General features: G+C 37.9%; 1 protein-coding gene across 1 annotated transcript; it reads right to left on the bottom strand.

Moving 5' to 3' along the window:
- Positions 1 to 4,935: 4,935 nt before the first annotated feature.
- LOC307125632 (GTPase IMAP family member 9-like) lies at positions 4,936 to 25,552 on the bottom strand. The gene is made up of 2 exons (XM_079815656.1): positions 25,457 to 25,552; positions 4,936 to 9,513 (listed from the first exon to the last, which is right to left on the bottom strand). The coding sequence occupies exons 1-2, from the start codon at positions 25,482 to 25,484 to the stop codon at positions 8,576 to 8,578; spliced, it is 966 nt and encodes a 321-aa protein (XP_079671782.1). The 5' UTR covers positions 25,485 to 25,552; the 3' UTR covers positions 4,936 to 8,575.
- Positions 25,553 to 26,121: the final 569 nt, after the last annotated feature.

A 26,121-nucleotide genomic window follows, 5' to 3' on the forward strand; every position in this document is an offset into this window, starting at 1 on the left:
CTGTGTGCTTTAAAGGAAGCAATCTTATGTTCAGGACAGCTGGAAGGCAGAGAGGATGACAAAGATTTAGAGGTTGATCTTGATATAGACGAGGCTGGTTATCAACTAATAATGCGAAACGAAAAAAGCTGTATACCAATACGCATTATGACAGGAAACTGGGAGAGCCCAGAGAAAAAATTTCTACCAGTTGAGAAGAAATTGGCTGCAATCAGCAAGAGATATGCAGAGATAAAAGGTCTGGCTAGAGGAAGGCAAATACTGATTAATACAGATGAAATGGTATTGGCTCATCTGAATAAAAATAAAATCAAAGATGCTAAGGCCCAAAATACCAGATGGCAGAGATGGCAGAACGTTATACTAGATCCTAGCATAACTATAATCAACAAGGAGCGTAAGAAATGTCAGAAGAAAAGTTTACCATTGTTTAAAGGAATAATGGTATATACTGATGGATCTAAAACTTTGGCAGATAACGAAGCCCATTGGGCGTATATAATCAAAAAGAAAAAAGGTAACGAAGTAACAGACAAGGGATCTTGTCCTGGTACAGCCCAAACAGCGGAAGTAATGGCAGTGCTTAAGGCACTAGAAAAATTGAAAGAAATGAATGCCAAACAAGTTGTTATAGTCACCGACAGTAAATATGTAGAGGCAAGTCTAAATGAAAACTTGGAAGTTTGGGAACAGAATGGTTTCTGTAAGTACAATAAAAAGCCCATTGAACATGAGCAGCTGTGGAAGGACATAAATTCTTTAGTGAAAGATTTAGACTTAGTCGTAATCCACCAAAAGGGTCACTCGAAGGAGAAGACAGAATTATCACAAGGGAATGAAGCAGTTGATAAATTAGCCAGGCTAAGGAGAGTGGTTATAATCGAGGATAAGGGAACAGGTGCGCTTCAAAAGCTGCATGACTGTTTAAAACACCCCGGTGTAAATCTAATGGGGAAAATACTGTCAGACAATAACATAAATATTCCTAATTGGAGGAAGAAATATAGAGATATCAAGCTGAAATGCGAGAGCTGCATGAGAAAGGGATATCACAGAACAATCAGGAAAGATTATGGCAGGATACTCCCAGACAAGGCAAATGTAGAGTGGGACTTGGACATAGCTGGTCCACTCAACCCACGCACTAAAAAGGGTAATAAATTCTTTTTAATAGTAGTGGAGGCATATCTGAATAAGATTTGGGCTAAGCCATTAAAAGACCCTAGTGCTAAAAATATAATCAAAGCACTTAGTGAATTAATGTCCGCGTGGAATAGACCAGAATTCATCAGAGTAGATAATGGATCGTACTTTGTAGGAAATCAGCTTGAAAACTGGCTAGCGGAGAAACATATCAAATTGATTAAGTCCGTACGTTATCGTCCAGAAAGCAATGGATTGAGTGAACGATCAATCGGCAGCTTGAAAAGCTTTTTTCGGGCAAACTATAACAATACGGAATGGGATGAACATATGGAAGAGGCTTTGTACTTCGTTAATATGAATACGGGGATTAGAGAAGCCAAAACAGAAATCGAACAACCTGAGGATAGATGTCAGGTGGGAGATTCTGTGTGGATAAAATTAACAAATAAACATCCAACTAAACCATTCAAAGATTTAATTACTAAGAAAGACAGAGTAATGAAAATCATAGATAAGCACACGGTCCAGCTGGAGCAGAATGGCGTGTGGAGCAAAAATAACCTCATTTTAACTAAATGATAGTGAGTAACCATGAGATTTCAGTGTGTGAGCTGTAAATTTTCTGGATGGAAGGTGAAGGTTATTAGAATCAAAGAACAAAAGGATATAGCTAAAAGACAGCTATGTAACCAAAGTGTAAAATGAAAGCTATGAAAGAGACTGTGGCTGGCAGAAAAGCCAAAATAGAGAAATACAATTGCAATAGTAATATACTGAAGAGTGGGCAGTAAGAAATGGCTCGGATCATCAAGCAATGTAAGTATGGAACTATATTTTTTATTAACCTTGCAACTGCAATGAAGGGGAATGGATATTGAAGGATTTTTAAGAAGGGGAAATAAGCCCAATTGAAGTATTAAAAATCTCTTCAATACTCCATACACAAGACTTGTAAGGAAGACTAGAGTGGATGAATTTGTGAACCACTTGAGAATTAAAACACCAAGGGAAGCTTGATGTATTACAGGAATGGAGGCAGAAAGCCAGCGTGGGCCTTCAAGGTCAAGAGATCCCAGGAGACAACGAAGGTGGAATCAGCCGTGTGTACAAAGACCTGCTGTGGCGGGATTGGTAAAACCATTGCGATAGCCCTAATTATATTATGGACTAAGACTAAACTAAATGATAAAGACACAGATGAAATAGACACAGTACACATTGATCCAGATTATGAGGTGGACACTACCTTTCTGATAAACGAAGGGCAGAGTGAGAAAGGGAGAGAGCTAGAACAGGCGAAGTCGCCTGAGACAAACGGGAAAAAGATGAAAAGAGTAAAGGACAGAAATATCATAAACGAATGTAAAGAAGAATTCACAGACAAAAAATACACGATGTATGAAACAAGAGAGAAATTAAGCAATCCAATTCCTGGGTTGAAGTGGTATAGCGAAAGTACAAGAATGGCTGAAATAGCATTAGGACGAAATAAATTCGGAGAAAACGAGGAGAAGCTTTATCAGATAAGCATTAATACAAATAAATCCTGGGAAGAGTGTAGTGATAGTGACTTAAAGAAATGCACTGAAACAAGCTATAATTGGGAATTGCACAATATATGGAGAAGAAAAGTAATAGAAAAATTGATTGAACAATTTAATGGTAAAAATTGTAAAGAACATGAGATGAGTTGGATCGGATGTGCATGCATGCAGAAATGGAAATGTGAGGCAGACGAAGACGGAGCAGAAAATAATTACGATGACAGAGAACATTGGTTGTTGTTTAGTAATGCAAATGGAATCATAAGTCAAGGTGTAAAATTAATGACTATGTTGGAGCACTCTCAAAAATGGATAGATATAATCACGGAAGATAGCACAATGACAGATCAGATGATACTTCAGTTTAGATTATTTGACATATTGGAAGATGTAGCCACAAGAGAGAATGAAAAAGTAATTCCGATCAAAATAACAGATATGGAGAAAGGAGAAGGGGTAGTTATCAGTTATGACAACAACCTATTAGGAAAATATTATCCAATTCCAATTGTAAGGGTGAGAGCGAAAAGAGATAAAGAAGTTATGTTGTGGAAAATTCCTAAAGAAATAAAGGAGTACCATGGAAAAGAGAATATCCCTGAGCCCGCATTTATGATGACATGGGGTGATAGGGGAAAACTGTCAAAAGAGGAAAAAATGGTTGACTTCAAAAGATTTTGGACAGTAGTGTGGAGTGCAAGTATCTACCGATGGATGTACACGGGATGGACGTGTAACAATGAAAAGGTAGATGGGAATTGGAGGAGAAATGAGATAAATCAAGGAATATGCAGAATGGTTTCAGAACCAGTAGCAACTGAAAAAACAATTTATGCTGACACCCTAGGAACCTTCAGTTCACAAGAGAATGGTAGATGTATGCCACCATTTCCTTTCTATTTTATGTTGGCTAAAAAACTATTCTTCAACAAACAACTACATGACATAGAGCCCAGAAGAGCAACATTGAGAGAGGGAATTCAAAATATAAATGATAAGGTGAAAAAGAAATTTTTAAAAAATGGCCGGAATCGGAGAGAATACCTATGAATCAATAAAGTGGCTAATGAATAACTTTAAACTGATATTGACCATGATGACAGTAGTATTTGTATTGATTCTAATCGAGTGCACAGGATTAGGAAAGGTATTACGATTATGTATGGTAGCTGCGTGGAGATTGGGCAAATATATTAAGTGCTGTGAGCAGGACAGACCGAGATCAAACAGTTTGGCTCAAGGGCCCCGGGACTCCCCTCGGGGAATAGTCAAACCCATAAGGAGTGTAAGCAGAGTATAAGACGAATGCATGAGATGCCATGAACTATTGTGGCCGGAGACAGAAGTTATTCTGTGCATGGGTAGCCTGTGCAACAAATGCTTTGCTAAAAACCAATAATGTAATATGGTACAATGAACGAGATGTGATGGAATACTGTGTTGATGTGTTTAAGATGTTAGAGGTGATTAATGTACAAATGATGGAGAAACTGAAATATATGTTCATGGAGCTCCACCCAGTGGAGAAAGAAGTGTATAGCGACCTATTGGCTCATAGACTGTGGAGTAAGGAAGAGCAATTATTTGTACATAAATTGTATGCAGAAGGAAGGGGCCGTGATATGAAAGTGATTAAACATAATGGGATATTTTATCTTATAGCTAAAAGAGATGCGGGACTTCCAATTGAGAGAGAGGCCGAATGTCAATCCCCAATTGACCTATTGGAACCCCAGGAAAGTGACGACGGCCCAGAGCGAGGTAGTAATACCGGAGACTTTTATCCCGAAATTCAGCCAGTGTCAAGCTTGTCTGAGTAATGGGAGGGGCCGCACCTTTATCTGTGAAGCTCCTGATGGGCAGTTAATTGGGGCATGTCCGCATGAAATAACTAATGGTAAATGGATGCGTAAGAGATTTGGAGCATACCTGACGATTATTAAGCAAAGTACAAAAAATTGGCCTTCCACAACCAGAATTAACGGAAAAATAATAGGTGGTGAATTAATCAGACCAATGAACAGGAGACCCTGGGTGGCGAGATACATGAACATATCTCAAAGAAATGTTTATACTGAAACTGGACAGGTTTATGCTCAATTAACCAAGTATGATAAGAAAAGGAAGTGTTATGTGAATTATCTTGATTTGGAAATAAAAGACTAAAATTTGCATAAGGGGCATGTTAGAATAATGATGAAATTGATTCTTTTATTCCCAATGTATGTACAGGGAGACGGCCTAATGTATGGAGGTCTTGCCCCCAATGTGTAACCAAGGGTGATGCCAAATGTAAAGAGGCATATGTTAACCACACAGATATGTTATGCATGGTTTTATGATGTTGGAAATATATAGAAAATGTAGTGGAGGTTTTATAGAGAACCTTTATACTGGACTTTATAAGAGCCACATGTAGAACAGAAGCAGCAAAGTGAAATAAAGAAGTTGTTTATATGGCCAAGAGACTTTTATAAAAAGTTTTTATTTTACAACTTTTATGTATTAGCTGTTGATAAGGCCGAGGAGCCTAAAGGAGGTTTTTTTTATATACAACTTTCATGAATGATTTTGTAAGCATGGGAAAACATGACAACATGATATTGTAAAAATGTTTTACTTTGATTCATAGCAAGAATGCAGACACATGATTTGGTAAAAATGTTTTATTTGGTTTTATAGTAAAGACATGGAGACAAAGACTTTGTAAAAGTATTTGATTGAATAATTGAAATGAACACGCTGAGATATGTTTTAGGCAATCTGCTTTATTAAAAAGATGAAGAAAAACACTAAGTCATATGTATAAAAGTCATTTATAAATGTAACCAAGTATTGAATGAAGAAACAGGTTTTACCCAGGATGATGTCTTGCAGACGAGACGAAGGAGGAGATTAAGGAAACAAGCCAGAAGAAGAAGAATGAAAGAATACAGAGCGTTATATACTAAAATGTTGAAGGAATTGAGGGAGTTGACAATCGTTCAAAATCTAGGATTGGATGAACTGTGCCTGTGTAATTGAATATGTGATGAAGAGGTGTGATAATGAAATGGTATATAAGGTATTGATCTCTGTATGAACACCAGAAGCTGAGAGCGTTATGCTGCTTCTCCATTGCTTGATGATCCGAGCCTGACATCTGCTGGTGACACTTGTGAACTGCCGCTTTTGTTACTTAAGACTTTTTCTTTTTGTAAACTTTTATTTGATTGTATGTAAAACTTTTTGTTATTGGAAAAATAAATCTACTTATAGTTGATTTATAAAAAGAAATCGTTTGCCACGTCTCTGCTTTCTAAACGAGTTGATCTGAACCAGACACGGAGGGGGTCTGTTCTTCTAGAAAGTGAGGATGAATATATATTTATGATCTAGTTAAGGATTCGACCTGCTTTACCTAGCCTGAGGTTGTAAACTAAAAATAGGTAGAAGGTGTGTGGGATCTAGGCAGATTGTACACCAAATAACAATATATATATATATATACACATATATTCTGTCAGAATACACACACAGGAAAAGTTATTAATGAACACAAGTACACTTTATTTGGGAACTCAGGGCAGTGAAGGGTGAGATCGTGAGGATGGGAGAGGGGAATCAGTCATACGGCCAAGGAAGGAGCTCAGGGGTACTGGAACAGCCAGCAGCTGGAGTATCAGAAGCTTTAAAGGAAACCAACACGTTGATAAAAGTCATTGGGAGCCTGGAGATCACACAGGAAGATTCATGGAGACCAGGTAAGTGGGTCATTCCTAGTTCGAGGCTGGACGCTGATTGAAGGTGAGTGCTGGTGTTTTATGGTGAGTGGTGATGAGGTGATTGGATGCAGATGTGGGTGATTAGATCTCGGTGATTGTGATGTTGCATGAAGGAGATGAGAGAGTCTGGCTGATCTGTGACATATACATAGTATATGTATAGCTTAAGTTACACAATTTTTTTGTAAACTTGAAACTAAAGTTCAAGTAAATATTTACTTGTCCATCTGACAGTAAAAATAAAATGTGATTTTTTTTTTATAAACTTGTAGCTAAGGTTCAGGTAAATGTTTATTTGTCCATCTGATTAGTAAAATAAATGAATGACTCTACAAATAAATTAAAATAATTTACAACAACTGCAGCAATAATTTATCGAAGCATGTTATTCATTATGATGCATAAATCTCAATTTTAACAATGAAAAGTAATATACAGTCAAGCGTGCAATAATGTGCATAGTTCTGATCTACTGTCTTAACATAACTTATTCGTAATCATAAGTAGTTTCTATTAATAATGCTTAATATGTAGCTCTGTTTGACACATTTTGTATCAGGGCTCCCTGCTCCATGTCTCTATCGTCTAAGGGGTCCTTGCCCAGAAAAACTTTGAAGACCCCTGCTATAATCATCATGACATAATCAACACAGAGAATAACACTACATGATGATCACATCTGTGTCATCTGATCACGTGTTCTCTTTCTGTTCTCATCATAACAAACACAGCTACAGCAAACAGAGAAAATCTGATGTTAAAAAGTCAAGGGTCAAGAGTCCAACTAAAGCAAACACTGATCACCATAATTGTGACTTTATTATTTTCAAAAAAACATCAAAATCTAAACCTCTGTTAATTCTCAATAAGAGCTTCTGTAGACATCTGACAGAAATGGTAAATGGACTGCATTTATATAGCACTTTTAACTGACCCATGGCCATCCAAAGCGCTTAACATATTGCCTCACAGTCACTCACTCATACACCGACGGCGGTGTCAGCCATGTAAGGCGCCATCCAGCTCGTCGGGAGCAGCTGGGGTTAGGTGTCTTGCTCATGGACACCTCGACACTTGGTCAGGTGGAACCGGGGATTGAACCACCAACCTTCTGGTTTGTAGACAACCTACATGAACCACTGAGCCACTGCCACCCAAAAAAATGTCAATACTTATTTTTTTCCCAGTTCTTTATGCAAAAACGATACAAAATACAAATACTATACAAAAACAAATAAAGTCAGTCTGGTTAGTAATGTGTGAAGATGGTAAATGGTGTTTGTGGAGTTGTTTAATCCTCCTCTGATGAGATCTTCAGAGATTTAATGTCTTCTTTTATCTTCAGTTGATTTCATCTAAGGCTGTGTCTTAAGTTAGTTCTTGTGTTTCTCTGTCCTTCAGTGATTCTTGTTATCATCAGGTGTTCATCACTAACACTCAATCATCACTTAATTTTCACTTAATTATCTTATTAACTCCAACACTGATTCATTGTTACATGTAACACCCTGTAGTGTGCATACTTAACTTTCATTTAATCTGGGCTAACCCATGTGGGACCTCCATGGGAATTGAGGACAAAACTGACTGCGCCCCAGTTAGACAGCCCAAGTCAAACCCATCTGGGCCACACATGACTGTGCTGGCTGGGATGACAAATAATGCGGGAGGAGATACACGCAGAATTGTTTTGTGGAAGATCTATTTACTGATCTAAAGGCCACATTGTCACTGTATGATAATTTAAATGAACTGATGACATCACCGTTTCTCCGGAACGGCTATATGGCTGAATAAAATTATGTCGCATTATTTCCCTGTTTAACACTGTGAAGCTGCTTTGAAACAATCTGCATTGTTAAAAGTGCTATATAAATAAAGTTGACTTGACTTGACTAGAAGAAGAAGCAGAATATTAAGTATGATGAATAACAGTAATGATGCCTTGCCTTTGACAAGCACCACTAATAATAATAATAATAATAAGTCCACAGAATAGTAATAGTGATGCAAGCACCACATGATTATATCCATCTAAATCCAAAGACTGTTGGAACTGTTATTCTTTATTTCTTTTTTTTTTGCATAAAGAACTGAGGAAAAAAAAGAAGTATTGAAATTTTAAAGTATTGTGCATTGGTTACTTTCCTCGTCTCGTCTTTGTTTCTCTTCTTGTCGTTTTCTCTGATCTTCCAATATCTGCATTATAATTGCATGATGTCGTTTTCTCTGATCTTCCAATATCTGCATTATAATTGTGTTATGTCTTTCCAACATCATTCGAACTTCCATCTCTGCTCTGATTCTCCTCTCGGTCTCTTTTCTCACTCTCTCAATCTCCTCTTGTCTTTGTTTCTCCTCCTCTTGTCTTCTCTCCTCTTCCTCTCTCAGTCTCCTCTCTTTTTTCTCTCGTCTGAGTCTCTGAGCATCTTCAAACATCTGATTTCTGTAGTGTCCTCCTCCATTCTGCTCTATCATTGAGTCAATCTTCTGCAGTAGATCATTCACCTGCTCTCTGTTATTCTCATCTCTGTTGTTGAAGACGTGAAATCTGCCTCCACACTGATCAACTAGATCTCTTGATCTACAGTTCTCCTGAATGAGCTCCTCTACAGACTCATCTTCTAGCAGATCTCCATGAGTGAAGAGAATGATGGAGTATTTTAACACCTCCTGACCAAACATCATCTCAATCATCTGAGGAATCTGCTGCTCCTGTTCAGTGAATCTCATATTCACAGGAAACACAATGAGGAAAGCGTGCGGTCCAGGACTGGATATGTAAACACTTCTGGCTATCTCTGCCATTAACTCTTCAGGTTTCATCCGTGTGTCGAATAATCCAGGAGTATCAACTACAGACACAGATCTGCCTGAAACAGTGGCCTGAGCAACTGAACATTCACTGGTTACAGAAATTGTATTAAGTTTAGATCTGAACACTTTCTTCCCCAGTATTGTGTTTCCAGCTGCACTCTTCCCAACACCAGTTTTACCCAGAAGAACAATCCGTCTGGATGAGAGACGGTAGAATAGAATTCTTTGCAGTCTGGTTGACACTGTATGAAAAAAGTAAACAGATCACACAGTCACTTATATTACATTGATGTGTATTTTATATATATATATATATATATATATATATATATATATATATATATATATATATATATATATATATATATATATATATATATATATATATATATATATATATATATATATATATATATATATAAAAAAGGTAATGGAATAATTTACAAATCTCATAAACTTTTATTATATTAAAATAGAATATAGATAACATATTACATATATTACATATAACATTTTAAAATGTCATGCCAAATATGGTCTCATTTTGGATTTCATGAGAGCTACACATTCCAAAAAAGTTTGGACAAGGCCATGTTTACCACTGTGGCATCCCCTCTTCTTTTAATAACAGTCTGCAAACATCTGGGGACTGAGGAGACAAGTTGCTCAAGTTTAGGAATAGGAATGTGGTCCCATTCTTGTCTAAAACAGGCTTCTAGTTGCTCAACTGTCTTAGGTCTTCTTTGTTGCATCTTCCTCTTTATGATGTACCAAATGTTTTCTATGGGTGAAAGATCTGGACTGCAGGCTGGCCATTTCAGTACCCGGATGCTTCTTCTACGCAGCCATGATGTTGTAATTGATGCAGTATGTCTGGCATTATCATGTAGGAAAATGCAAGGTCTTCCCTGAAAGAGACGACGTCTGGATGGGAGCATATGTTGTTCTAGAACTTGGATTTTCAGCATTGTTTGTGCCTTTCCAGATGTGTAAGCTGCCCATGCCACACGCACTCATGCAACCCCATACCATCAGAGATGCAGGCTTCTGAACTGAGCGCTGATAAGAACTTGGGTTGTCATTGTCCTCTTTAGTCCGGGTGACATGGCGTCCCAGTTTTCCAAAAAGAACTTCAAATTTTGATTTGTCTGTCCACAGAACAGTTTTCCACTTTACCACAGTCCATTTTAAATGAGCCTTGGCCCAGAGAAAACGTCTGCGCTTCTGGATCATGTTTAGATATGGCTTCTTTTTTGACCTATAGAGTTTTAGCCGGCGACAGCGAATGGCACGGTGGATTGTGTTCACCGACAATGTTTTCTGGAAGTATTCCTGAGCCCATGTTGTGATTTCCATTACAGTAGCATTCCTGTATGTGATGCAGTGTCGTCTAAGGGCTGAAGATCACGGGCATCCAGTATGGTTTTCCGGCCTTGACCCTTACGCACAGAGATTGTTCCAGATTCTCTGAATCTTTGGATGATATTATGTCCTGTAGATGATGATAACTTCACACTCTTTGCAATTTTTCTCTGAGAAACTCCTTTCTGATATTGCTCCGCCGCAGCATTGGGGGAATTGGTGATCCTCTGGCCATCTTGACTTCTGAGAGACACTGCCACTCTGAGAGGCTCTTTTTATACCCAGTCATGGTCCCAATTGACCTAATAAGTTGCAAATTGGTCCTGCAGCTGTTCCTTATATGTACATTTAACTTTTCCAGCCACTTATTGCTACCTGTCCCAACTATTTTGGAATGTGTAGCTCTCATGAAATCCAAAAAGAGCCACTATTTGGCATGACATTTCAAAATGTCTCACTTTCAACATTTGATATGTTATCTATATTCTATTGTGAATAAAATATAAGTTTATGAGATTTGTAAATTATTCCATTCCTTTTTTACTCATAATTTCTACAGTGTCCCAACTTTTTCTGATTTGGGGTTGTATATACATTGAATACTTTTTTTTTTACTTTTAAAGGGAAAGTATTACATTTAATACCAAACTGAACTTGTCATTAGTGTCTTCTGGTTCACAGTTTTTTTGGACATCTCTCTTATCTAACATTTTATGTTAATCCACTAATGGGCGATTGAATAGAATCTGGTGTTTTAATTGATATCATACAGATGAAGTACTAAGTTTCAATTTTCTCACTTACACATCCTTACTGAAGATGAAATGGGCTATTTTGAAAATCAACACAGTGGTCCATTATAATGGTTATAAGTAGCCTAATGCAGGATGTCATATACATTTTTGCCTGGCAGAAGTCATACTTTTCTGATACTTCTACACAGATACTTCTACACAGTAAGTCTACATTAATCCATATAGATTTTAAAACTGAGTTTTCATTTTAAAACGCTCTCCGTCCACACTAGCGTTTTCCAAAAGTTTCTCATCCACACTGAAACGTCAGTTTCAACCTAGCTATCCAAAATCTTTGTCTGCAATTTAATAATACTGACCTTTCACCAGACCTTTCACCTGACCTTTCGCCTGACCAAAAAGAGCCTGACCAAAAAGAGCCACTATTTGGCATGACATTTAAAAATGTCTCACTTTCAACATTTGATATGTTATCTATATTCTATTGTGAATAAAATATAAGTTTATGAGATTTGTAAATTATTCCATTCCTTTTTTACTCATAATTTCTACAGTGTCCCAACTTTTTCTGATTTGGGGTTGTATATACATTGAATACTTTTTTTTTACTTTTAAAGGGAAAGTATTACATTTAATACCAAACTGAACTTGTCATTAGTGTCTTCTGGTTCACAGTTTTTTTGTCTTCTTTTGTCTTCTGGTTCACAGTTCTTCACTAAGTACTTCACAAGTACTTAGTACTTCACAGTTTTTTTCCACACTGAAACGTCAGTTTCAACCTAGCTATCCAAAATCTTTGTCTGCAATTTAATAATACTGACCTTTCACCAGACCTTTCACCTGACCTTTCACCTGACCTTTCGCCAGATCAGTTTGAAAATGTGTGAAATAAGTAAGGCTGCCCCACGACTTAAGTTTTTTCGAATAGACTAGTAGTTGTTCATTTAAGCCATTAGTCAACTATGCACTTTTTAACGGAGTGTCTATTCGCACCAAGTGCAAATAGCGTGTCTTGTTGGCAAGTGCTATTCACACTAGCTCTGCCTAACAATGCCTGGTTGGACCAAACAAGATTTAAAAACACTGCATGTACTTCAATAGCTTCAGTGGTGCAATCAGTAAAGCAAATGGCTTAAGGATCATTGGTTTTGACCCGATCGACCTGGTTTCTAATCCGACTTTTGCAGAGCTCACTCTTATCTCTTTTCTCATCACATATCACATCAGAAAGGCATTTACTTTCAATAAAAATTAAGAAAATGTTCTAAATGTGAAAATAAAATGCAGAATTAATTGTTTAATAATAATAAAAACATTTATTTGGTAGGGGTAGCCTAAACCATAGCCTAATGAGTAATATATTAGCCACTCAAGCGCACACATAAGCAAAAGTAATGATTATGAATGTGACAAAAATAGCAGGGAGACATTTTAATTGTTTATTAATAAACTCTAGTGTTTTCTGTGCCAGTGTCAGCTGAAAAGATGAAGTTGAAGACGCTGACTCGGCATCCAGTTCATGCGCAATACAAGTGATCGTGCCGGCGCCTCCATATATTGTCTGTTATATATATTTGCTTACTATTGATTAAATCCAGGCAATTGGTTGATGTAACATTGATTAAAATTAAGTTACCATTTATACCAAACAAAATTCACTTTAAAAAAGGCTTTCTACAAAACAAAACTTAATGAAGTGGTCAAAATGATTTCTGACCCACTCCAGGTCTTCCTACATTGTGCATATCATGACGTGTCCTATCTTACTCATGCTGTTCACTTTTCATAATCATAATCATCAATTACATTAAAAAAATATTTTAAACATATTTAAACATAAATATGAAACTAAATACATTTTTTTAATGGGTACAACTAGTAGCCTACAGGACAGAGCAAGTTCATGTCAGATCTGGATTTGAGCGGGTGAGCGTAAGCGGTTCATGAGTGGATTTTGCCATCAATGCAGAAATAAGCCATACTTTTTTTTATTTGCAACTCTTTGGTCTACACTTATACATTACTACCAGAGGTGGAGAGTCCAGGGGTCAGAAAGTAAAAGTCCTGTCATATGTTTATTCCACTCATGAACTCAGTTCAGCTGATTTCACTCATTAATTCTACCTCCTGCTGAAAAACTGAGCTACTGAGCAAATCCAGGTGTTTGGAACAAAATACAGAGCAGGACTTTTTATCTTCTGAACCTGGACTTTCCACCTCTGTTCACATTTCAAAGTCTCTGCTGCCCTGTGGTGGACAACTTGAGACACGGACCATCACAAGATCTCATCATAGGAGGATTAAACAACTCAATAAACAGCATTACCAGCTTCACACATTACTAACCAGACTGACTTTATTACGGTCAGATGTCTACAGAAGCTCTTATTGAGATCAACAGAGGTTTAGATTAGGGATACACAAATCCAGATTTTTGGGGTTTGGCCGAATACCAAATCCACTGGTTAAGATTCTGCCGAAACCGAATAACGAATCCTACTCCCATCCTCAGTCCATTATCACAGTAAACACATTAAGTAAACGTCCACAGCAGTTTAGGGATGCTCACAGTGACCGTTTAGTAAGAACTTTGACGATTAATATATATCAGTTAAACGGTTTAAAAAAATGTAACGCTTTTTTTTGGTTTGTTTGTTTATTTGCTACATGGTTAAAGAAAAATATGTGATATTTGTTCACTCACGGAACGGACATGTTTCGCAAAATGAAGCAATGGAAAAGAAGAAGCCAAAGCCTATTGTGTGGGACCATTTCGACAGAAAGGACGACGAAGTTACTTGCAAAATATGCTACGCGGTATTAAATTACAGTAGCAGCACAAGCTCCTGACTGGTGGAAAGAAGGGCTGTATGGAATTAGATTTGTTTAAAAAAAAAATTACGAAACTTTATGAAACGGAACAGAACTTTATAAAACTGAACGAAACTTTTTCAGAAACTATCAAAAATATCCATTACAAAAGAAGAAAAACACATTGAAAATGAAAAAAATGAACTCAGTCGCACAAATTTAACAGGATATTCAAATATGCTTCATTCTTTGTTAATGTTTTTCAAAGATTCGTTTTCGCAAATCGGTATTCTGAATGCATTGCCACAGATTTCGCTTACGCTTCGCAGTTTTTCGCTTGCTGTTTTGACACAAACATCTCGTGGGGGGGGGCTTAACAGTGATCTACTCTGATTGGATAGTGAGCTTTCGATGGACAGGTGCTCTGGAAGCCTGGAAGTATAGACGTCACTCAGTGGCGCACACACAGTGATGCCAGTAACGCGTTACTTAGTAACGCGTTACTCTAATTTGACCACTTTTTCCAGTAACGAGTAATCTAACGCGTTACTATTTCCAAACCAGTAATCAGATTAAAGTAACTTATCCAAGTCCCTGTGAGTTACTTTTTTTGTCATTTTCCTTAGTAAAAATATATATTTTTGCTTTCTTGTTTAGTCTCAGCAGGGGTTTTCCTGCATAGAGAATTACGAGGCGGCCGCTCCGTCAAATTTCTTGCCGCCTCCGTCTGTCGACAAAACTCAAGACAGGCATGTCGTGATAATTAAATAATCATCAGAAATATATATTGTCACATTATCTTTCAGCAATCATTATTAGAATATTATTATTTGCTAGTAGCCTACAAAGTCATCTAAAGCCATTCCATAGCTGAATGTCTTTCCTCCGCTGTAGCTGTCAATCATTCTCCGTTCAGCAAAACTGCGCGTCGCGTTCGGTTCCAGTCAGCAGCACGGTAAAGCTCACTCCATATGATATATTCCCGTTATAATACTTGATATGTTGATAAAATAATTTATCTTCCTGGAGTTTATCTAGCGGTTTCTTAAAGATGTTGTGCTCGCTACTCAGGTGACAACACAAGGACTATTAATTAGCATCACACGCACAATAACCAGAATTAAAAACTGTGAAGAAACAAATAATCAGTGAACTTTTGGACCGATATAGGCTACATAGTAGACTAGGATTTGTGGGCTCAACGCTCATCTTTTCTTTATGCCGTGAACTCTTCAATGTGCACTCGCGCTGCACTGCGCCCTCTGACTCCATGTTGCTTTAAGCGCATTATTCTGCACCCGGGATGCGCATAAGCGCTTTGTTGCCGCTCTGTTTTGAAGCGTTTCATATATTTTCATAGTTTTGTGCACTTAAAGATTATTAAAAAATATATTGTTCTCACGGATCGATCATATATTTGTCCCTTTACAGAGCTGCACATTACGTTTACAATAAAATATAAATCTTGTAATTTTATATTATTTGTGTAGGCCCATATCATTATTTACATTCATATATAAATTAAAAATGTTTTTCATAAATGTATTTAATAAGAACACAAAGTAATTTGTACCTTTTCATAAACATGTTTAGGGTTTTATGTTTAGTGTTTTATGTTTAGTGTTGGCAAAAACGGTTGTCATGTTTATGTTGAGGCGGCAGGGGTGTTGTTGGCAACTGATGAATGTAACTAATAAAGTAACTTGTAATCTAACTTAGTTACTTTTAAAATCAAGTAATCTGTAAAGTAACTAAGTTACTTTTTCAAAGTAACTGTGGCAACACTGCGCACACATTGGAAAACCTTCGCGTTGCTTTGCATTAAGTTTATACAAGTTTGTAAAGAATTTCTAAACAATTTAGTTTATTAGTTTGTAAAGATGAGCTCTCAGGAGAGACAGGGAGCGGCGGCGGCATCATCTTCATCATATTCCTCCTCCACTTGTTCTTCAAGGCAGTTTGAAGTTCTGTGTTACTGAAGTAACTAATGACATCGATTAAAGTTGTATCCATGTACAGTGTGCAACCGTTCTGGCTTTATTTGACACATTCATTGTTTAAAAACGTTTTATGTATCTCAATATACCGTGTAACGTGTGTGTAGCTGAGGGCTAAGGACTGTAAGGTGCTAGTTGTTGCTAAAGAGGTGGAGTTGGTCCGGGTGTGCCGGTTAGAACACCAAAGCCAGAGAAGGAATCCAGTTCAACAGATTTATTGGTACAGAGCATATGCAGAGGGGGAGCCAGGGTATAGTGGTTGCTTTATCAGTGTTCTCTGTTCACATACAGTAGACAAACATAATACTAATGCAGTGGTATCATCTGTTGCTGTGTATCATGTCCATAGAAGTGTATCAGCATATGTGTGTGGTCTGTAACAAACAAATAAAGATATGCTCTAACAAACAATGCCTCTTATCACGATTGCACTCATAATAACATGAATAGCATTAATAAGCTACTGGCTTCCCTCAAACATAAACACAATGTGTCACATATATAACAAAGTAGGGCATTATAAAACATTATAAACAGCCTGCATTATTACACTATACTGTATGAGTACTCAAGTGTTGCTATATTCCTCATTAGCGTCCATTTATCACTTGAACATCTCTATTCAATGTACAGCAATCAACTTAGCTTGAGTAACAGTGAAATCTACAATACTCACTTTCTCTCTGGACGCACACTACTTAAACACTCAAATGGAACCTAAAGATGACCATATAACTGCCGTCTGTCACGGAATCTGGGTGGCTCGTTCTCACTGAACACAGGTGATAACGGATGTGAGATTGATCGCGTGCACACAGCGTTGTGAAGTCCTCCACCGAATGCGCTGCGCTCCGCCAAAATAAAAGTCCCCGCGATCGGGAGGAAAGAGGTCATACTGTGCACTATTAATTGAGAATGAGGAGATGTCGTCACGACACAGCGCCCCGCCCCCCTTCCGCCATTTTTGGGGTCTGCCTGCCAGGTAATGGATTCGGACAGAGACTGGAGAAGAGATATTCTGATGATTACTATGTACATAGTTTTCCAAACTCAACTGAACATGAAGTTTTAATCCACCCAAGCCGATCTGAGAAAGCCATTATTTCACCACAGGGTGTCAGTCATGGTCTTAACTAGTGAGCGCGATGCTGAAGTGTGCGACACTTGATCAATACGAACCTTTATTTATTTGTATTAAACATGTTGATCACTATTCTGTCATTTTTCATTGTCAGTCATTTTACTGTATGTTATAAACATGTTTATGCCCAAAACGCTTAATTGATATTCACGGTAGGCCTAGTTGACTGTCATTTTCCTCTACTGTGTGCATCACTGTTTATTAGATTAATTCAATATTTAACATTGTTAACGTTACATCCATTTAAGGCACGTACCGAGCATTCATTCTACTTAAGAAGGCTGGAATAAAAGCACCAGCGCACACAAACGATCATTTAAATTTTTAGTCAAATTAATTTAAAAATATAAACTCAACAGGTATAAAATATGATCAGTAAGAGAAAAACACTGCTAATGATGACGAGCACTGGACTGCTGCAGGATAGTGGGGAGATATATTTATTATTCAGAATGCACAGGAAATATATTTATGGAAACATTTCAGTGCAAGGTGGTAAAGAGTTCGGAGTTCTGCCATGGCAGCTCGTATGGGTCAACGTTTTTGATATCAGCTTCTCTAAATACCTCAGCTTGGCGCTGGTAGTAAGTTTCTCCCTGTAAGAGACCTCTTCTTCTCCATTTCTTCTAAGTTTTCTCGTAATTTCTCCGCTTAAACGCCGCGATGACAATTCCTCGAGCCGTCTTTCCTGCTCTGATCTCTGTATCGCTCTTACAATGTTACCCCTGGCAACCGATAGCGTGGGATCCCAGAATGGTGTAGGGCTCAGACTCCGCCCACGACCATGACGTATCTCCTCATTCTCAATGAGACTTTCGCACAGTGTGTGTATATATATATATATATATATATATATATATATATATATATATATATATATATATATATATATATATATATATATATATATATATATATATATATATATATACAATATGTTTGCCTAATCTTCTTTTCTTTTAATGCTATTTGTCAGGGCCCAAGACAAACGTCAATTTTCCAGGTAGGCACTGAATGATGGCATGTAAGTTATAAAGCTTTAAAAAAAATGGTTTGCTTGTCGTTATCATGATGGTGGCTGACTTTGTGCAAATTAACTGGAGAGAAAGAAGGATCATTGGCTTAAATATCCTAAAGGGGCTGTTTTGTTTTTGACCTGTAGGAACAAGTGCAAGAAGACCTATTACAGCATAATTTGTACAGTAATAACTGTACAAAAGAGCAAACAATCAAACTTCATGACATAACACACACATCAGTGCATTGCAAACGTGTGAATGACAATAATAACCCGCAACGAATGGTTGCACACTGTACATGGATACAACTTTAAACTTGTAACTTCTTTTAACTTCTGTAACACAGAACTTCAAACTGCCTTGAAGAACAAGCGGAGGAGGAAGATGATGATGAAGATGATGCCGCCGCCGCTCAGTGTCTCTCCTGAGAGCTCATCTTTACAAACTAATAAACTAAATTGTTTAGAAATTCTTTACAAACTTATATAAACTTAATGCAAAGCAACGCGAAGGTTTTCCAATGTGTGCACCACTGAGTGACGTCTATACTTCCAGGTCAGAGAGCGCCTGTCCATCGAAAGCTCACTATCCAATCAGAGTAGATCACTGTTAAGCCCCCCCCCCACGAGATGTTTGTGTCAAAACAGCAAGCGAAAAACTGCGAAGCGTAAGCGAAATCTGTGGCAATGCATTCAGAATACCGATTTGCGAAAACGAATCTTTGAAAAACATTAACAAAGAATGAAGCATATTTGAATATCCTGTTAAATTTGTGCGACTGAGTTCATTTTTTTCATTTTCAATGTGTTTTTCTTCTTTTGTAATGGATATTTTTGATAGTTTCTGAAAAAGTTTCGTTCAGTTTTATAAAGTTTTGTTCCGTTTCATAAAGTTTCGTTCATTTTTTTTTTTAAACAAATCTAATTCCATAGGGCTGCAGCTATCGATTATTTTTGTAATCGATTAATCTAGCACGTAATCAATCGATTAATCGGATTAAAAAGTGTTTGTGTGTTTTTAAACAACCAAAACAAATAATGCATAACGAAAATTAAGAGGAAAAGAAATTGAATTTATTAATATGCACAACAATATGGTTTCATGCTGTAATCTAGCCCTGAAATCAAAGTAAATATCTGTTTTATGTAGATTTCTACACCTGCAGCATTTACCATTAGGCTACTAACAAATAATATATCATTTCTGGGGTGTGTGCGTGTGTGTGTGCGTGCCGTGCGTGAGGAAGAGTGAGCCCCAGTCAGACCAGTTGCTTCTTTGCAGTTTGGTACGGCAGAAATACATACATTAATTTTCAATAGAACGCTGCATTTGGCTTGCATCACTTGCATTGCGGTGCATTTTAGGTGAAGCATCCGTTCGAAAAATCGCGTCACAACATCACGTCCCGGTGTATACAGTGAATGCATGCTGAAATTATTGTTGCGTGGTGTAAGACTGAAAATACTGGTTGAGGCCCTGGTCTGAGACAAAAGGTCCCCCATATGACCTCACTTCCGCAAACTACTAAGAACTCACACAAGAATATGGTTTAATGTGAATGTTTATCATCGACTGTTATGTTTTTGGTGTCATTTGAAAGGTCTCAAAGTGAGTGGTACAGGTATCTCATATCAAGTTGCATGTTGAATTTGTTTGTCTCCTATAGTGGAAGCTCTGCTATTTCCTATATAGCTGCAGTAAACCATGTACAGGAGCATAGAATTGCCATCTGGCTACAGTGTGAAATTACAATTGCATTAACCATGAAGATGTTTTCACTACAACAGGACTCAATAACCTTGACCTTTTCAATTTCTAATTTGAGCAAGTTCTAATACTTTTCATTGGTTCAATTACCAGTGCCAAAAGGGAGGGGAGTTGTGCCGTTATCTTTTGCTTACAAAACTAGAAATGTGGCACAGATAATAGAAAACCAACTCATCCTGTAAAACAGCAAATGCTAAGAAGTCAACGTCAAAACAGATGAACTCATTTCTGCCCACAGATCTGACTAATGAGACTAATGATTAATCCAAAAATTACCTAGCAGAACTGGAGTGTAAAATGCTAAACAGCAGACAGAAGTACCACAATTTTTTGCAGGTCAAAAAATATCTGCACTAACTGAAATGTGTGAACGACACAATAACAGATCTGGCTGTAATGAGAGAAAGCAATGAGCATTGCACATGCAGCGGACGGAAGGCTGAACTGAAAGAGCAGCTTCAGGTGTCACAACACACAGAAACAACAGCAACAATTCAGACTTGGTCAATGAAACTCGGTTTCATGTGACATCTGGAATTAAAATGCCAACTTACATGATAATGGAACAAGTAAAAGAATTACACACGTCTGAATTTAATGCTTTTGAAATATTGGAATTATCTGTGGTTCGCTCTCCTCTGTTTTCTGTCTCAGGCTTACTTCTGCAAAATGGTGGAGCCCACCTGAAGCAAATCCATGACAGCGGAATTGAGACTCGGGAGATGGGTGAAAAGACATTATAAAAGGCCTTTCCACACGTCACACTATCACATTACTGCATAAATATGGCCTCCCAGTTTAGAACTGGATCGAAATTTGCAACACAATTGTTATAGATTAGATTCCACCCATCACCTAGACATGAACACTGAACACACCCCTCCATCACTATCCGCTCACAGCATCATCACCTGGGGTAGATGGTCTATCCAGGCTGAACACTGCACATCAGACGAAGATGTGTCATCTTCACACTAACAGATCCAGATAGCTTCACACACACAGGGTGGAGCTGATCTCATGATCATTGTCTAACAGAGACACAAAGAATAGCATACGCTATTCACAACAAACTGCCAACTAATGTAACACACATGAACAACTGAATGGCTACAGTCACAAATCAAGACAAATTGCAGACCTGCCATTACATTTCTAACTCTATGATTGTTGGTGGGAGTTGGAAGATCAGAGGGCCCCTGATTTCTCAACTTACCACTAATAACAGAAACATAATTAAAGTGGATAAATTTGAAGTGAGACCGCTTCAATCAATTACAAAAATTTACAATTCAACTCTGTCATCGACTGTGACTTAGCCAGATACACACACACACACACACACACACACTCTCTCTCACAGACAAAAACACACTCTGACGTTCTAAAAAACACTCTCACACAAAACCATTGATTGGTTTACACCGACCTCTTGCTACATTTCTGAATCTTATTTTGATTTTATTTTTCTGAAACTTATTTTGATTTCTGCTTATTCCTTTGAGTAATTCAGAAAAACATTTCTGAATCCTATTTTTATTTTAATTTCTGAAACTTATTTTGATTTCTGCTTATTTGTATATTGTCCATTTTACTCGCAACAATGTTTTTGGACATCAATTCAATTGAATCTCTATGTTTGGTTACACCAAAATGTAGCTGACACTCTTCATGAAATGTTGTTTTAACCCAGCACTGGTTGATTTGTTAGAATGTCATCTATTGAAATGTTTCTAGAAACAGGGTAAGAGCTTGTAAGATCTTCCTTTGTCCTTCATTGACCCTCTATAGGAGTACTATTGGCATGGTGATTGAAAATCAGGTAATTAATGAGACCAAATGTACCACTCACATTTGCTGACATGAACATGGTATTTTACATTGAACATGACATGATTTTGCTTTATTGCATTATGCGTTCCTATGCATTTCCTTACGACTGTAAGTTCATATATGTGCTCGATCGTGAAGCGGACACTTAAGATGCTTTTCAGGTGTCAAAGGAGAACCCCTTCATCCACTGAGGTCTGCCCAGACCACCGCACCGCTGGAGGTGACAGGGTGGGTCAAGGAGGGTCAGATCCTCATCGTGGAGAAGGTGCCAGGGAAGCGGAAGTTTCTCCATGAAGGAATGACACATCAACTGATCAAGTCACAAGAGGTCCAGATTGACTCTATGAACTTTGCTCACGTCACAGGAGTACAGGAAGAGAACCTGAACGCATCCATCCACCTGCCGGACTCAAGCTATACACCTGGTGAGAACAGGTGTACTGCAGGTGAACACAGCCCACTGAGCTTCTACTGATGCCAACAGTGCAAAGACAATTTTTGTGCTACATCTTCAAGGATTATAACAAACGTCTTACTGTGACCCCGTAAGTGTTCATCAGAATGTGACCCACGGGATCAAGGAGGGAATCTGTAAGACTGAAAATACTGGTTGAGGCCCTGGTCTGAGACAAAAGGTCCCCCATATGACCTCACTTCCGCAAACTACTAAGAACTCACACAATAATATGGTTTAATGTGAATGTTTATCATTGACTGTTATGTGTGTGGTGTCATTTGAAAGGTCTCAAAGTGAGTGGTACAGATATCTCATATCCAGATAGATAAAATAAAAGGTAATAAGGTTTTAAGAGTTTATGGATAACTGACTTACAAAGGAAGGTGGTCTCTCAAGCAAATGGTCACCCACCCCCATGAAGGTGTGACCACTGCATGTAAATTTCTTTTGTTAGCACATGTTTCCATGTAAAAGAGGTCTGGCTATTTAAGGAGATGCAGCAGAGAGTTTGGGGCCTTTTCTGTAGTTCAGATCGGCCCGTGAGGCTGAGAGAAAGAAATCTCTCAGCCTCACGTATTTCTTAAAGTTGGGTTTGCATCTTCTCTCTATTCCTGAGCATTTGATGTTTTGTATCGATTATCTTTGAATTGATTATGAAATTGGCATGATACATTTACCTGACATAATAAATTGTTACATTTGATTATTCTAACTGATTTTGACTTTGTTCGCTTAATGGTTAAAAGGAATAGTCAAACATTCGCTCACTTTTAGTGAGGCACAGATATTATTAAAACCTTTCATTTATGGAGTCAGATGAAATAAACGAGTAAATATATGATTAATATATTACAAATTTAACCAACCAATACTTTGCATGAGTGAGGACAGAACACGTGAGACCTTCCCCGTGTATTGGCGAACCGGCAGATTGGACCGATTTCACGGGCCTTACAGTGGCTACATAAATGTTTAAGCATATGTGATGCATTGCCACGATTGGTCTGACTGGTGCGCGAGAGAGAGACGAGGGTGCATGCGTGTGTGAATGTGTGTGTGTGTGTGTGAGAGAGTGTGAAGGGGTTCTTTTTTTAGGCTACTCTCTTGCAATTGAACGTGAATACGTTTACTACTTAAGAACATCAAAGCTAAACATCATATCTAGTCAAACCGCATCACGACATCGCTACAAATACAGTATGTGATTAAAATCAGCGAACATCAATGTATCGGCTTAGGCTGCGTTACCATTGAAGTCGTCCTGCTGTGGAGTGCTAGGTCTACTTTGCAGTAGACACATTGCACCTTGTTCTCTTCTTTTTTAAGAATGTAATGATTCCAAACTTTAGACATTCTCTGCCGTCTATGGACATCTTTACTCTCCTCCATCGTGCCAACTAAATTCAAAATGTATCACGCGCTATGGTGTGCTTCCTGAATATTGAACAGCGGTCCGTGTGAATCAGATCCCTGCGCGTATAGTGCACGTCATAGGAATTTAACGAGGCTTCGAGGCAGAATTTTGGTAATCGAGTTAATCGAGTAACTCGATGAATCGTTTCAGCCCTAGTGGAAAGCAAATGAAAGGCGTTGGCCGCTCTAGCGAGGCGTGATCTCTGTATTCCCAGGGCATCTGAAGCCTAGTGTGGTTTTGGTCAAGTTTATTAAAGTAAACATTGTCACGTATGTTCTTCTCGCCGCTGTTTCCTGATGGTTTATTGAACAACTACCCCGAGTCGCCATCTGTCGTTTCAAAAACAACACAACGGAGAGCAGAAGGCGAGCGTGCAGTCAGCAGAGGCTCACGCTGCAGAGACAGACGAAAGTACAAACTTGAGAAGATGTTTTCTTTATTTTGGGGTGGGGCGGTGGGGGGGTGTTATTCCAACCAAAATTCAACGTCTGCCCAACATTGGAGCTTGATGTCAAACAAACGTTGCATTTAGACGTCTGTCGTCCCTGAGCACACACACTACACTACATGTGTTAAAATCTACACAACATGTGTTGTCCCTGAGCACACACACTACATGTGTTAAAATCTACACAACATGTGTTGTCCCTGAGCACACACACTACATGTGTTAAAATCTTCACAACATGTGTCCCTGAGCACACACACTACATGTGTTAAAATCTACACAACATGTGTTGTCCCTGCGCACACACACTACACATGTTAAAATCTACACAACATGTGTCATCCCTGAACACACACACTACATGTGTTAAAATCTACACAACATGTGTCGTCCCTGAACACACACACACTACATGTGTTCAAATCTACACAACATGTGTCGTCCCTGAACACACACACGCTACATGTGTTAAAATCTACACAACGTGTTGTCCCTGAACACACACACACACTACATGTGTAAAAATCTACACAACATGTGTTGTCCCTGAGCACACACACTACATGTGTTAAAATCTACACAACATGTGTCCTCCCTGAACACACACACACTACATGTGTTAAAATCTACACAACATGTGTTGTCCCTGCGCACACACACTACACATGTTAAAATCTACACAACATGTGTTGTCTCTGAGCACACACACTACATGTGTTAAAATCTACACAACATGTGTTGTCCCTGAGCACACACACTACATGTGTTAAAATCTACACAACATGTGTTGTCCCTGAGCACACACACTACATGTGTTAAAATCTACACAACTATAACAAAATGTGTGATTTTAACACGTCTTCTGCCTGCTGCATAAACACAAACAGACTGCAGTACAGGCTATTGGGTGGACATTGTGAGAGACTGCAAACGAAAACAAGTGAAGAACACACTACAGGTTTTATGATTTTTCGAAATATATCTGCCAGTTTTATATACTAAAATGTGTTTTATGTACTCGTTTTAGCTTCCGATATGCTACTCCTGATAAGTAGGCTACTCACAAACTACACTTTAATGATCGAGTGATATTACCTAAAAACAAAATTAGATTAGATCTGACAAGTCATTGAAAAACCTTTAAGGTGTTCATATAAAACAAATTCTCAATCAACTCTTACCTGTATACTCCATTTTATGATAAAACATTAATGTTCAAAACCGAAAGTAAAAGGGATTGATGTGACGATGAAATGAGCAACAAAAACCTCCCTTGCGCCCCCTTGCGCCCAAACACGCTTTATTTATTCATTTATTTGTGGTTGTCTTGAGCTTTTCTTTGTCAGCTGATCTAAAAACTATGGTAAGATCAAATGGCATAAACAGTAATAATATGCATCACAAAACAATCAAACGTACATCATTTACATTTATTTAAAAAAACACTTTCTTAGCTAAATTACTTTAATAAAAGGGTGTGTCCTAAATTACTTAATCGATAACTTTTAAATCATTCTCATTGAGATTGTATAATTAAATTATTAAGAAAGTTAAATGAACTGCTTCCCTTTGTATGGGGTTCCGTTTGTGCCAAAAATAAGTCGACTGATTTGTGCTTTGTACTATACATTTGTTCTTGTGAACAGTCATTCCCTACTTGTTCAGATTATTGAGTATATGTTTATGTTTATGTTGTATTTACTGTCGTCTTGCTATGTCACGCTTACTGAGCGAGGTAAAGTTAGTTTTAGGTTTGATATTCACAGCACATCCGCCTAGGCTGCTTTAGGGACCGTCTGCAAATTCACCACACAGAGCAAAACGAAGCCCAATCAAATGAATCATC

The sequence above is a fragment of the Gobio gobio genome (genome assembly GCF_949357685.1).
Source record: "Gobio gobio genome assembly, chromosome: 1".
In the NCBI taxonomy this organism is placed as follows: Eukaryota; Metazoa; Chordata; class Actinopteri; order Cypriniformes; family Gobionidae; genus Gobio; species Gobio gobio.

What these genes read in the sequence shown, in the direction of transcription:
- LOC307125632 (XM_079815656.1), bottom strand. Translation starts at nt 25,484, where the DNA reads ATGTTTTATCATAAAATGGAGTATACAG. An exon ending in TCATAAAATGGAGTATACAG is followed by an intron (nt 9,514 to 25,456) that starts GTAAGAGTTGAT and finishes TTTTTCATACAG; the next exon opens with TGTCAACCAGACTGCAAAGA.